This window comes from Nycticebus coucang, chromosome 13 (genome assembly GCF_027406575.1).
Source record: "Nycticebus coucang isolate mNycCou1 chromosome 13, mNycCou1.pri, whole genome shotgun sequence".
Classification (NCBI taxonomy): domain Eukaryota; kingdom Metazoa; phylum Chordata; class Mammalia; order Primates; family Lorisidae; genus Nycticebus; species Nycticebus coucang.
The window spans coordinates 100,905,874-100,920,423 of NC_069792.1; the positions used below are offsets into that span (position 1 = coordinate 100,905,874).

The 14,550-nt window shown below is 55.0% G+C and overlaps 1 protein-coding gene across 9 annotated transcripts in view; it reads right to left on the reverse strand.

Moving 5' to 3' along the window:
* Positions 1-14,550, reverse strand: part of TSNARE1 (t-SNARE domain containing 1) — a 113,191-nt gene that overhangs the window by 53,990 nt on the left and 44,651 nt on the right. For 3 of the 9 annotated variants that reach the window (XM_053558522.1, XM_053558518.1, XM_053558520.1), the window contains 3 exons: positions 12,625-12,736; positions 5,130-5,279; positions 3,432-3,938 (listed from right to left, as the gene is read on the reverse strand). In XM_053558522.1, the coding sequence (XP_053414497.1) occupies positions 3,432-3,938; positions 5,130-5,279; positions 12,625-12,697 (730 nt within the window). In that variant the 5' untranslated portion in view covers positions 12,698-12,736. Of the gene's footprint in view, positions 1-3,431; positions 3,939-5,129; positions 5,280-9,145; positions 9,379-11,978; positions 12,126-12,624; positions 12,737-14,098; positions 14,312-14,550 lie in introns of all 9 variants that reach the window. The other 6 variants (XM_053558524.1, XM_053558523.1, XM_053558517.1 and 3 more) reach the window with 5 other exon arrangements.

Sequence of the window (14,550 nt, forward strand, 5' to 3'; positions counted from 1 at the left end):
TTGAGGTTGCTGTCAGCTGTGACACCACAGCACCCTACTGCAGGCAACAGAGTGAAACCCTCTCTCCAAAAGAACAGAAAATCAAAACTACAGTCAATGACATGCCATACACACTGCCTGTCTTGGTGCATTTTGTGTTGTTAAATAATTTATAAAGGAAAATAAAGTCTCTTTGTCTCATGATTCTGACGGCTGAAAGCTGAAGACAGGGCATGTGCTAAGAGCCTCAGGCTGCCCCCACTGATGGCAGAGGCGAGGGGAGCTGGAGTATACAGAGGTCACTTTGTGTGTATAGAGGTCACCTTGCAAGGGGAGTGGGGGTGGGAAGATGTCAGGCTCTTTTTTAACAGCCAGCTCTGAAGGAAACTAACAGTAAGAACAGCAGTGTCCCCTCACAGGCTGCTGCCGCTCCACCCAGCATGGCACCTGACACGGCCTCTGGGCTCAGAGTGCTGCGCCCAATTCACTAGATGCCACCCCCCACTGCAGACAGGATATGGGGAGCGCACAGTTCCATACCACATGGAGCCACTTCAGACCCCCAACAGCCCTCCCCCTTCACAGAGCCACAGTACTTCTCTCCAGCCTCCAGACCCCAGCATGGGCAGTGGCCACAGTCTGCTAGTATGACCTTAGTGAGGCACCTGTGGCCAGCTGCCTCCTGGCTCCGGGAGGCTCCATAGTCACCCTTCGTCCAGGTGAGAGAAAGCTGGTAGGACAGAGGTGTAGTCCCCTAGGGATCCTCTCGACTAAGCCTCTACCCACCCACAATGGCAGCAACACTCAGTGGGCCTAGAGGAGAAACGGGAAATCCAGAATCGCAGCACATGGCCATGTGAGGTTTGTTGCCAGCTCCAGGAAGCTGTGCAGAGAAGAATTCAGACATTCGTAAAACACGGTGACTTCAACAGCCCCTAGTCACATTTGCCCAGGTGACACAAAGTTGGGTCTCTGGCCCTGCACGGGGGAAGCAGGGTGCAAGAGTCCTGGGACCTGAACCCTGCTGTGGATGGGGCATAATGCAGGGAGGGAGGGACACAGGGAACAGCAGAGGCAGGCAGCACGGCTTCAAGAGCGTCCTCTTGCAGCAGCGGGCAGCTCCAAGGCCCAGAGCACAGAGTACACAGAAGCACAGGCAGCGGCAGCATGGTGAAGTGCTTGCTCCGTGCGAGAAAGGCCTTGGCCTCAGAGATACCCAGGGCTCCGTGACCAGCTAGCTGGGGTATCACAGCCCACCGACAACGCTGCAGACAACGGTACTGGGCACTGCACAACCCTCCAGGCACAGGGGTGACAGAGGACAGAGAGGGCTGGCATCAGGCAGGGGGACGGAGCATGCCGGCTGCTGCTCGTTTCTAAGCCTCTTTACGTGTCTTTGAGTCTGCTTCACAGCCAAAGCCTAGGAATGGACGAGGGAAAGTCCCCTCAGAGCCTGAGACCAGGCCCCAGATGGCAAAAGGGGTAAACAGCTCTCACTTAGGCTCCCTCCCGACCCCTCCACTCAGTCTTGGCTTAAACTCAGCAGTGAGCCCCAAGTGTCCTATCTGTCCCTGTCACTATTCCTTTCAGGCACAGGATCCACTGTGGAGAAGGAGTTCAAATGCCTCGAGTGGCCTCACCTCTCCACCCATCCTCTAGGGGCTAGGAGGTCTGTCTAGCAATAATCCAGACCCACATGTCCTGTCAAGGCCAGGGAAGAGGACTTCCATCCATGGAGAATAAGGCCTCATCTTGAGGACCTTGGGAAGCAATTGAGGGGGCTGGTAGTATAGAAGTCCCGCAGGGCTGCAAGTGTGTCCAGGAGGGCCCAGCCAGTAGCAGGCACACTTGAACCTTGTCTCCATGCCTAATCCCACCCTTCACCCTCCACCCCAAGCACAGTGTGTTCCCGGGCCTAGGCCAGGACACAGGCTGCAGGCCAGAGGCCTCAGACACAAGCCTGGGACAGTAGGCTGCAGGAGAGGATATCGAGCCATCCCACCACCTCCTCCATGATGTCAAGGTCACCCCTGACAATGCCACTGTCTACTCAGCCACTTGCTGCCCAGCCAGCTGCCCTCCTGCAGCCCAGTCTGGCACTGAGGGCGTCTCACCATGCCACTTCTTACATCCTCCCACTGTGGCCGCTGGCAGAGAACAAAGTACCTGTCCTCACAGCACACAGCATCTCCTCACAGCATACAGCACAGGTCTGGGCCCAGGGCTGGCTCTGTACTCCAGCACCAGAAGCACCATTAGAAGTAGACAGGTCTCCCAGAAACTCAGAAAGGACCCCCCACATTATGCCCCAATTCTGCCCAGAGGAAAGGCTATCCTGGCGGGTATACTCCCAGAGAGCCAACCAGCCCTGGGTACCATCCTGCACCGGGGGCTGGACAACTGCTGCTTCTTGCCACCTCATCCAGGGGGCCCAGGACACACCATCCCAGCGCCCTGCAGTGCCCTGCTGAGATGTACGTGTCCAGGTGGCGCTGAACACACTTGCCAGGAACCTCCCCCAGGCACCATCAGCTAGGCGTCCCTGTCCTCGACAACCATGGAGCTCAGGTATGGAGCAGAGCTGAGGCTGCATCCCAAGGACAGCCTTGGCCAGCCCCCTGCAGCCCTGCCCTCTAGGGTCCCACTGTCCTCCGACTCTCTAGCTGTACCGCAGCATGTCCCTGCAGCACCTACTCCCCAGGACCAGTCAGGCCCCACCACATTTGTAGCTGCTGGACACTGGGCCAACACTGACCTCTGTCACAAACCCTGACCCGTTGGGTGCCAATAGACTGATGCTATCCTGGAGAAAAAGGACCCTGGCCTGAGCCGTGTGATGTCCACAGAGGGCCTGACACAGCCCTGAGCAGACCCCTGCTCCAGGGTCTTGCCCACCCACCATGCTTCTAGGGGCCTGAACTGACCAGCAAGGAAGCCTCACCCAGTGTCAGAAAGAGTAACAGCAGTATTTCAACAGCACTGAGACCCGGTCATGAAACTAATTTAGTAAGTCACAACTGGCTTTTATTTTACTTTGATGACTAGGACAGACTAGAAGATGGACAGGTGTGACACATCAGAGAGTGGGCACTGCAGAAACGCCTGCGTCCCAGCTGCATGTGTCCACGTGGGGCAGCGCCAGCACTGGACTCACGCCACAGCCACAGTGCCTCCACAGGACCAGATGTGAGGAGAGAACCCAACTCAAGGCTTGGATGGGAGCCGTGATCTACCTCTGAAGCTCCCTTCACACTTTAAAAACGCTTGTCAAATACACAGTTGTGAGGGAGTGAAAGGGGCAGAGGGTAAGTGGACAGGGATGCTCTAGGTGATGATGGGGGTAAGGAAGAGGAGGAGGCCACGGAGGATGAGAGGAGGTCCCTGTGGAGAAGGCTTGAGTGAGGTGGGCCCACCCTGCAGCTGGCCAAAGCAGTGCTCTGTAAGGAACTCACCTCTGAGTGGCTCCAGGCTGAAGCCCTCAGGGGACGAGGCCTGGCAGGAGAAGGTCTTGGCCACCACCTGCTCCACGGGCGTGAGCACCAGGGGCTGGGGCTGGCCAGAACCCGGGTCAGGACTCTGGGCCGCCTTCCAAAGGTCACCCAGCTTGCGCCGCACAACAGCCCGCAGGTCCCGCCACTTGTGCTTCAGGTCCACGACGTCGCGGCGACAATAGCCCAGCGCATTCACAGCCTGCAGGATGCGGCTCCACACGCGGTACCTGCGGGTGGGCTCAGCTCTCAGCAGCCCCGTGCCGAATAGCAGCTGGTGGTGCTTGCTCACCTTGGACACCAGCACCTCTGTCTCTTGTGGGCAGAAGTTGGGCTTCCTCTTCTTGGCCCGGCTGGCACTGGGCCCCACCATGCGACCATGGGACCCTGCAGCTGAGTCCTTCCTCAGGCCAGTGGGGGATGGTGAGGTGGGCTCTGGTGTCCGGCTGCCTTCAGGGGCAATCCTTGGCCCTAGAAAAGCATCAAAAGTGGGGTGTTTAAGGCTCTGGGCCCAGCGGAGGCAGCAGACCCCAGGGCACCTCCTTAGCCTCTGCTTCAGGACACAGCTGCCCACTCCCAGCCACTACCCCTCTTCCCTGGGTGCCCAGAGGTACAAGCCTCCCAGCTCTGCCACTGCCTTGCAAGGTGCCAACAGCAAGTCACCTAACCTGTGGGCCATGTCACCCCATCTTCCATATGGCCCACCTGCCTTCCACAGCCACCATCAGTGCAAGAGAGCTGAGCCAGGCCCTGGCGGCCAGACTTGCCTGCTCTATGCATCGCCTGTGGTCAGGCCCGAGAACAGGGGGCACTCTGGGCCAGGGCTGTGGCTGCTTCTGGGAACACCCTGGCCTGGGGGCAGCCCTCTCCAGCTGACATGCTCTAGTGCCAGCCACACCTGCCTGCCAACCAGGACCTTGACAGCACTGAGAATGGCATCGGCTTCCCTCTTGCTCTCCAGCTGAGGATGGGCAGCAGGCAGACAGCCTGTCTGCCATCAGCCCTCAGCCCTCTTTCCCTCACAGCCCTCCCCACCTGGACCTCCTGGGGGCTGACCCAGCACACAGCACCCACGTCTTGTGTCTTTGCTCATGTACGAGCTTTGTCAGAACCATACTGGTTTCTTGAGGGCAGGGCCACGACTGCTGTTGGGTACGGCTCTGTGGGGTCAGAGGACTCAAGGCTCCCAGGGGCAGACACAGAGGCTTCTCTTTCTGGGTCCTAACTCCAAGAAACATCTAGGTGTCTCACTGCCCGGAAAGAAGCCCACCCAGGCCTACCCTGCAGAGGCCACCGCACATATTCCTTCCTAAATCACACCACAAGGACCTCAACACCCCCTTTCTAGCCCACTCCACAAGGATGCTCAGCCTCTGGGCGCTGGGCATGAGCACCCCTTCAGTCCTACTATGCAGGCCTGGTCCTTGAGTCTACAGCACCCCACAGCCCTGGCCATCCCATGGCTTCTCTCCTACGGCCGGTCCAGACTGGCTATGCCATCCCTTCTCCTCAGAGGGACAGGGAAGAAGGGGTGGGGGGTGAGACAAGCCTCAGTACCTGCCCTGGTCTCCTTCCCAACATCAGTAGACTCCCCTCCTCAGTGCCAGCATTTCTGAGCGGCCTTCCGGGCACCCCCTACACCCATCGTCTGAGCGGAAGTACCTCGCTTCCTGGCCCTTGGGACTCTGGGTGCACCCGCCGGCCCCAGGTCACCTTCCCCGTCCTTTCCCACACAGGGGTCCTGGGAGTTGCTCTCTGGCGACGGGCAGGGGAAATGGCGAATTCCATACTCGGTCCAACATTTAGCGCACTCTAGGGACAGCAAGGGACAGTCACAATTACTCCCAGCCTGCCTGGCTCACACACAGACAGCAGGCACCCAGGCCCAAGCAGCTCCTGGGTCCTCCCTCAGGAAGGCCACGACCTCCAGAACACCCCCCTTTTCCTGAATACCAGTAGGGAGTTCAGACCTTCAGGTGTTCAGGATTTTTCTCTGAAGCACAGTTCTTTTCAAGGTGACCCCAAATGAGGCCACAACCCTCTAGATCAGGACTCAGAGGCATGGTCACTCATGAAACTCAGAGGAGTGCTACCCAAGCTTTACTATCTTTCATGGCCATTCAAAATTACTACAACCTCCAACCATGGGGGCATCCTATTATATTTTATAAAAACATTGTTCCATGATGTTCCTCCCCACACCAAGGAGCAGCTGCAGAGCTGCCCCAGGGTACCCTCCACCACTCCAGGGTAGGGACCCAAAAAAAGACACATCTTAACTTTCTCTAATAATTTCCATTTATTCAAACACCATTTCTGGACACATTTTACTAAAACTCATTGATCTTCAAATGCACCTTATAAAAATATTTTAACATCTCTGGAACAAAGCTGTGCCTTTTAACCCATGGCCTCCCAAGGCCAGTGACACGCAGTGTGTGCCAGGCTGAGGGCATGGGAAGGAGACCCAGGAGACTGCTCCCGCAGGAGCTCTCTGAGGAGACAGGGGCACACTCCACAGCAAGGCATGATGCAGCTGGCTTAGACGCTCTTGCCTATCACGCCAACAGCCTCTAGCGAGTCCCCAGGAGGGCAGGGCCAACTCCACACTGAAGCAGCAGCTCTTGGAAGAGACCCTTCATGTAACCCTTGGAGAAGAAGCCCTGGGAACACACCCATCGGCCGGAGCTTGGCATCCTCGAGGGGGGCCATGCAGCCCAGCATGATAGGCAGGAAAGGACTGCCAAGGGTCTCAGTGGGTCCCAGGTAGTAGAGGTCACAAAGGCCATTTTGTCCCCCCTTCTACCCGCAGGCAGACTACCCCAAACCACACAGGCAGAGGTGGGTCCTGCAGATGGCCCCAAGAGGGCCTCCAGTGACCTAGAATGGGGCCCACTCATCCCCTAACTCTGGCCCTGGGGAGGGAGGGGGAGGATGCAGAAGGAAACGTGGCAGGCAGTGGCAGTCCAGCTTATTTGGGTGGAGCGTCATACAGGACAGAGAACTGCAGCAAGGTAGGAGGCCCTGACCAAGGTCGCAGGCTTCTCTGAGTATCTGAGTGACTGTGAGTCTCCCAGCCAGAGCCTGTCCCTCCAGCTTTCTCAAGGCCTGGGCCTCCCCAGATGCCCATGTCATTCTCTCCTGGCAGAGACACACTCTCCAGGCCCCAAACGGCAGCCCAGCAGTTGCTGGCCCAGACAATAGTATACAAGAAGGGGTCCAGGCACTCAGTGACTGGGTGCCCATCTGCTCGAGGGGGGGTTCCTGACCAGGCCCCCAGAGAGACTGCAGACCTGGCTGGCAGCGGCGCGCAAGAACACCCTGTCACCTCACAATGCCAGTGTCCTCATCCCAGGTCCAGGTCCTGCCACCGCCACACAACTCCATGCAGATGTCCTTGGAGGGTCAATGCAGTCTGCCTACCTAAATCACAGGAACTCAGAACTCTCAGGGGGAGGGCAGGCAGGCCTAGAGCAATTATTGCCTGTTTTTTATTAGAATAATACCCTTTACAGAAAATAATTTAAAGGCAGACAATTAGAGATTAAAAAAGAAAGATCAAAATATCCAGAGATAAACACCTCTGGCCCTGGAGCTTGCTTCATACAACTAAAATGTCCCGCGCGTGGTTTTACTTCTTACATTTGCATTTAACATTAATCATAATGCAGAGGCCACTTGTGGGTCTCCAACAATGTGATGTCAGTAACGCATCGCGTTTTATTCGGGGCTGCCACTAACCCAGCTGTTTCCCTAAAGCTGGGTATCTACAGTATTTCTGAATTATGGCTCTTGTAAATCACGCAGTGGCGAATGCCTCTGCCTATGTCTCAATTACTAGGACACAGCCCAAGAAGAGACATGGCTGGTCCAAGAGAGGGACTGTTCCAGGGTGCCCTAAAACTGGTCACGCCCAGATCCCAGGAGGAGACAGCAGCACCCTACTCTCCCTCTGGTCCCACTTCCACCAGAGGCTGCATTGGCACGCTGGGTGCCTCGGTGTTCACCTACCAGGTCACCAGTTAGGCCGTCTGCAGACCCCACCTGTTTCTACGGAGTTTCCTTCCATTCACCAAGTTTTCTACACACGAACAATCTGCCTGTGCCCCTCTGCTGCCTCTGGTTAGGAGGAAGAGATGGCCCTGAGGTGCTGTCACAACTAGGGTAGCCAGGACTTCAGCACACAGCAGGGACTGGGCACTGCAGCTACCCAACACCCAGGAGCATCTCGCCCAGACCCCCGCTGTCCCACCCACTCAGCAGCCTTTTTGGGCCACCCAGGGCAGGGGGGAACACAGGAAGCACTGTGCCAGGGTCACACTCGACATCCCAGATGACATCCCAGTCTCTCCAGAGGACGCCCAACATCCCAGAGGACGCCCTGGACTCTCCAGGGTCACACCCAATGTCCCAGAGGACGCTCTGGTCTCCACAGCTTTCAGTAAACCAAGAGGATGGATCCTTTTCCAACCAAAATCCTGTTAGGTTAGAAATCACATTTTAAAAAGCAACTAGAAGAAAATATGAATGTTTGGAAATGATGCAATGCACTTCTAAAAATTCCTGGGTCGTGGAAATTAGAACACTCAGAACTGAACAAAAATAAAATTACTATATATTTTATAATTTGTGATATTCAACTAAAGCAGTGACTCTTTGGAAGTTTATTATTTTAAGTGCTTTTATTAGAAAAGAACAAAAATTGAATATTAAACATAACTGAATATTAAAAAGAAAAGAAAGGAAGATAAAAATATAAACAGAAATCAATCACATTTTAAAACTAACATCTAACAGGGTGGCGCCTGTGGCTCAAAAGAGTAGGGCTCTGGCCCCATACGCCAGAGGTGACGGGTTCAAACCCAGCCCTGGCTGTAAAAACTGCCCAAAAAAAAAAAAAAAGGTTCAAGAAAGTCATAATTTACATCTTTGTAGAGACTTGTAAAATTGTTACGTCTCTGTCACTACTGATTATAAAAGAAGAAAATAGAAGGTACGCACATATGATATTAGGAATTAAAAGGGGGGTGTGATTCACGAACTGCTAAATTTAATGAAATAGCCACACGTTGACCCCTCCCGTGCCTGGCAGGTACCACCAGCTGACCCTCAGTTCCACTTCCAGATGGGCAGGTCCTGGTGTCCCACTCAGGCTCCTGAGCACCGTCACCACTGCATGGCACTGCACCACCCACAGCTGGCCTAGAAAGGCTGTAATTTTATTTCAACAAATCAAACATTTTGAAAAGCAGACACATTTCCAGAAAAATGTAACTTAAAACTGACCCATGCAAAAACAGAAACCTTGAACAACTTTACTACTACAGAAATTAATTAGTAGTTCAAAAACTTTCAACAAAGAGGAAACGTCAGACCTAGTTTCACAGCAAAACCCCAGAAAGACTCTACAGCACACAGCCCCACGTCTCCAGACTCACAGAAAACATCATCTCCATCTCCAGCCACTCTGGAAGGGAGGAAAGAGAGATAAAAGATGAAAGTGCTGGAAAAGAAGAGAGAAAAACTGTCATTATTCACAAATGACACCAGCAAAACAGAGAGCTCAAAAGATTCCTCAGACAAATTATTACAAAAGAGTTCAGTAAATGGCCAGATATAAAGCCAGCAGAGAAAAGTCAAGGACACTACCCAGGAAAAGCCCAGTTTCCTCAACAAACCTCAAGGTAAGAATGGACGGAGGGGTGTGTGGACCCAGGGCAGCCCACGGCTCTCTAGGCTCCTGCTTCCGTGAAAACGTGGTGACTCCGCAAAGCCATGGTGAGCCGAGAGGCAGGTACGATGCTGCGCTGCAGTGAGGATCTCCCTGGGACACTGCCACGCACACAGGAGCCCTCTCAGAGGCACACTGGCACAGTCACAGATGACAGGATCTTAAGTCTGGGATTCACTTCTAAGAGACACACAGGGAGTGGTGAGGGTACAAGTGCAGCCAGACTGGCCCCAGGCGGCGGCCGAGGAAGCCGAGAGACGTACTGGGCCCCTACTTTATTACGTCTACTTCCGATGTTTCAAATTTTCCATATTTAGAAAGTTAACAAACACTCAAACATTAAAGAAAATCTCTGGACTCTGATGTTTTAAAAACCCCACTGTCTCATACCTGTAATCCCAGCACTCTGGGAGGCTGAGGTGGGGGACCCCTAGGAGTTCAAGGCTGCAGTGAACTGTGATGACACCACTGCACTCCAGCCTGGCTGATGGAGAGAAACCCTGTTTCAAAAAAAAAAAAAGAAAAACCCACAACCCTGGGTGTGCATCAGCAAAACTCCAGGGGTTTGATGAGGTGATCCTACAATGCAGGTTCAATATCAAAGAGTCAAAAATACTCAAGAAATTTCTATAGAAAATATGAAATCAATTTGCCCTAAAAAAATACTGAGAATTACAACAAAACTATCGACGTTAAGGTGGATTTTGACACAAGAACCGAAACGCTGACTGAGAACCCAGGTGGTCCTATGGCACAGCTATTGTGCGGGGCTACGACGGCTTGTCACACAGACATGGAGGAGCCCGTGAGCGCTCTTTCCACTGTCACGCCACTTCACAACACAAGTCAGTCACAGGGGGATTATAAATGTAAATATGAAAAGCAAATTATGTGATCTTGAGAGGAAATTACAGAATGATATCATTGTCATCTCCTGATAGAAGTTATAAAACTAAACAAATGCAAACCACACAAGAAATGACTGCTACGCTTACGTGTGTCCTAACTGGGCCCTTGTCCCTAGCAGGTTCCATAATGAAACACCTGCCCAAATGGGCCTGGGGTATCTACGGCACGGCTGACAAGGGTTCCATGCCCAGAATACAGAAGGGAATTCTATAGATCAGTTAGTACCAGACAAGCCCAAGAAAAAAATAAACAAAATGATCAAGCGAAGGGCAGATCCAAACAGCCAGTAAGCCACATGAGAAGATGGTCGAGCCCACCGGTTTCTAGAGAAGCAGTGACTGAGACCAGAAGAGACCATTTCACACCCACCAGACTGGCCCAAAGTCACCACCTAACACCACTTGGTGCTGACACAGACCTAGCATGAAGGGAGCACAGGGTGGTAGCAGGCATCAGCACATGGTCCAGCCCCAAGACCACCTCCCCACCCCACTCCAGTGCCCAGGGACCTCTGGCACAGGCGCTTAGCAACACTGGGACTCAGGAGTTGGGACACAACCTTGGAGCCCCGCAGGCATGGAACAGGCCCGGACACCACGGTGCAGAGCAAAGCTGAAGGCAGTGCCGTGGGAGACGTGCAGAATAGCAGCAACGCCTGTGGGCTCTCGGAACACACACACGAAAGCAGCAGTGGCGGGTAAGCACAAAGCCCAGGGTCCCAGTAATGATGTCCAAAACAAGTACAAAGCCCAGGACCCCAGAAATGATGTTCAAAACATGCGCAACTCAGCAACACCCTGTTTTGGGATATGAGCATAGGCAGATGAAACCATGGAGCAAAAGCAGAAGCAACGCGTGATTTGGGGTCAGGGGCCAGGAGGTGGAACTGAAGAGGGCAGGCAGGTGTCAAGGTCGTCATCCCTACAGCGCCGCCCCTGACCTCTAGGTGTGCACACCCACACATGCACATCTCCTGTCTACTCAGTATCCTCAAGAACATATTTCAAAACAAAAAGTCCATAAAGCAGCACTCAGTCTCTGGTTAAGGCCCCACCAACCTCAAAGCCCCTCTTTGCAAAAGGAAGCATGTGCCACAACCCTGGCCATCCCAGCCTATCCTGTGACCTGTTCCAGCACTCAAGTCTACCCCTGGCTGCCACCTCCCAAGCGCCCCACACCCACCTCCTCAGCTCACCAGCCACCCCGGCTGGCAGTCAGGGCCTCAGAAATGCCCCTGAAAGAAGGAGGGCCTCCCGGGGCATGGGCCCTGCCTTTTCCCCTGCTCTGTGTCCCTACACCTAGCACCTGCCTGGCACACACAGCAGGGGGATAAAAAGGATTAAAGGTTCAGGCAGAAGAAGAAAGGGAGGCTGATGTGGCAGAGGAGGGAGTCAGCCCAGTGCTCCCAGCAGGAAGGATGGGACTGTCTGGGAAGACGCCTGGGCCTCAGCACTGAGTCCAGGCCTGCCCAGGAGGCAATATGCAGTGCTGGCACAGTAAGCAGGAGCAGCAGGAGGTCTCCAGAGTGACCACATGCGCCCACATCCCTGCACCATCCATATCCCAGCAGGGACACAGACACCAGCAGCCCTCCTGAGCACCTGCTGCCAGCTTTGCGAGGAAGGGGCAGGGCTGAGCAGTGGGAGCCTAGCCCAGGATGGTAGGGCTGGGCCACCAAGGAGCCAAGCACAACTGGCAGGGAGGGAGCTGGGCCCCAAGGAGAAGGGCTGAGGCTCCACAGAGCTGAGACAGGCTGGGCAGAGTTCTTGGCCCAAGGCAGCTGCTGGGGTGAGCCCAGGGCAGGGAAGCTAAGCCAAGAGCTCAAGGCCCCCAAATCCAATCCCCTCCCTACTCACAGAGGCTGGACTGACCTGGTCTGGGAACCAGATAAGAGAACCTGGGGCTAAGGGACCTCCTAATGGACCTGCACCTGAAGGGCATCTTCCAGCCAGATGTGCAGCGAGCTGAGCATGGTATGGAGGGCAGAGGCCGGGCCGAGGCTTGGGCCTCGCTGGGTCCTAATGCAGAATGACCACAAGGGTTCAGCCCACAGTAGGAGTTGAAAGAGGGGATGCAAAGCTCAGTGGAGCAGAAAGGGCACAGGCTTGACCCTCAGAAGTTCCCGGAAGAAGGTCCCAGCTCTGCCCTGCCCCCTCTGCATGGCAGTAGGGAGCCGTCTGTCACCCCATGGGCCTTGGTGCCCTCCTCTGTATGCTGCCGTGCAAGGCCAGCTGCTCCACACTGCCACTTGAAAGACCGATGAGACATTCTCCCAACACCCGGAGGACCACCAGCAGCAGCCTGGCACTCTACATGTCAGCTGCATCCTCGGAGCTCCTATCCTCCCTCTCCTGAGACCCAAATCACCCCTGGCCTCGAGCTCGACAGTCACTCATGGTCTTGGGTCACAGGCAAGGTTTTTCAAACTAAAATCCATCCACTCAGCCCCCAGGCGGACTTGGTGAAGACCCTGTCCACTGCCATCCACTCCACCACCCCATCAGCAGCTGTCATTACCTAGGGGCTGATAGCCTTGTCTCGAGGATCCCCTGAAAGGGCCACCTCCACCAGGGATGGATCCATAAGACATCTTCTTCCAGAGGGCGGGGCCAGCAGCCTCCTTGCTGAGCTGGAGGAACCACAGAAGGGAGAGGACAGGGAGGCAGAGAGACTAGGTTAATGCTCAGATCAGGGTGCACAGTGGCCTCATGCCCACCCTGACCCACAAGCCTGGCTCTGCCATGCCAGTTCCCAAAGCTACCAGGCTTCCTGCCACCCCCAGGACAGTGATTCCCACCAAGCCTTTCTGTGGCCTCTTGTTCCGCTGGCCCCAGAGTGGGAACACAGGCACAGCCCTGAAGAAGAAGCACCCTGTGCCCTCCCATGGAATCCCCAGCTGAGCAAGCCCTCCGGCATGTCCCACCTAGAGCCCAGGTCGCCCTGCTCTCCAAGCCTCCACATGCCCATCCTCGCCTGGCTTCTGGGAGTACAGAGCCCAGCTGCTTTCCCAACGTGCAGATGTCCACCCCAAGGGTCATCTTCCCAAGCCATGCCTGATGGGGTGGCAGAGCTGGGGCCAGGATTCCTGGAGGGAAGTCCACCCCAGCCACTTGTTGCCTTGCAGCTGGGCACATGCCTTTGGACCTCTCTGGGCCTCAGATTCCTCACCCATCAAGTGAGGGTAACAAAAGGACCTACCTCTTAGGGCTGTGGTGAGAAACACACACGGAAACATGCCCAGACTAACAAACGTCTATGCAGGCTCCATTCTCAGCATGACACCAGCTGTCCTTGGTATCCCACTACCTGCTCCTCCCATGAAGCGAGCTCAAGGGACAAGAGGGAACGTCCAGCCTGGATGCTTCCTACCCCTGCCGCCTCACCCATGTGCACAAGTGCCTGTGGGGACATCTGTCTAATCTGGCCATGCCCTGGCAGCACCCCTGCAGAGCCCTCTGTCCCTCCGGGCTCTAAACACTTCACAGAAGCCACTCTGCTCGCCCACAGACATGTCTGCAGCCAGAAGGAGGGGCAGTGCAAAGTGAGCCTCGCTGGGGGCAAGCAGCAGCCCAAGTCCCCAGGGTCCTGTGGCTGAGGTGGCATGGGCTCATGACCCCTCTGAGCAACAGGCCCGGCCCATGCTACTTGGCCCCGTCCAGGGTAGGTGGCATCAGGACACCTACCTAGTGGAGTGGGCCACAAGCACTTGGGTCTCAGGGCCCCTTACACTGACAGCCATCGAGGACCCCAGGAGCTGTGCCTGACATGGGCTCTGCCTGCCAGTGTGTGCTCTCTCCACCGTTAATATCAGCAGAGAATTTAAAAATATATTTAAGAACTCACTTTGAAATAATACACACATTATCACTATCATAAATAACATATTTTGATAAAAGTTACTATCTTTTCCAAAACAAAGCCCCTCAGAGAGCAGCAGTCCTGCCCAACACTGTGTCCACCTCAGGGCAGGCTCAGCAGAGGTGATCCTCACCTGCTTCCACAACAAGCAGCTGCCTCACATTGTTCTCGCTGGGGCATATGAAGAATCTGGCCCCACACAGGGATGCAGCTGGCAGAGGCAGGACCCCAGGGGCAGCAGACCACACTCTCCATAGGCTTCTCAGGCCTTCCATCCCAGCACCTCTGGGAACTCCAGGCCTCCCTCCACGGGCTCCACGCCATGGAGGGGCAGGGACTGGGATGGCTGCTCGAAGAGGAGAGTGGGCCTGAAGGACAGGTGGGATTCAGGGAACCCCAGTGAGGGTTGGGGTCATGTGTGGGTGACTCTCAGTCCCATGAGACGAGGGCTCTCAACACTCCAGGGACCCACCGGGGCAAATCTCTAACATGGAAGACAGCCCAGGACACCAGGGGAAACACAAACTATCTAGACAAGAAAACAAAGAAAGGACAAGGCCACGGCTCCACTTATAAAATGTTCAC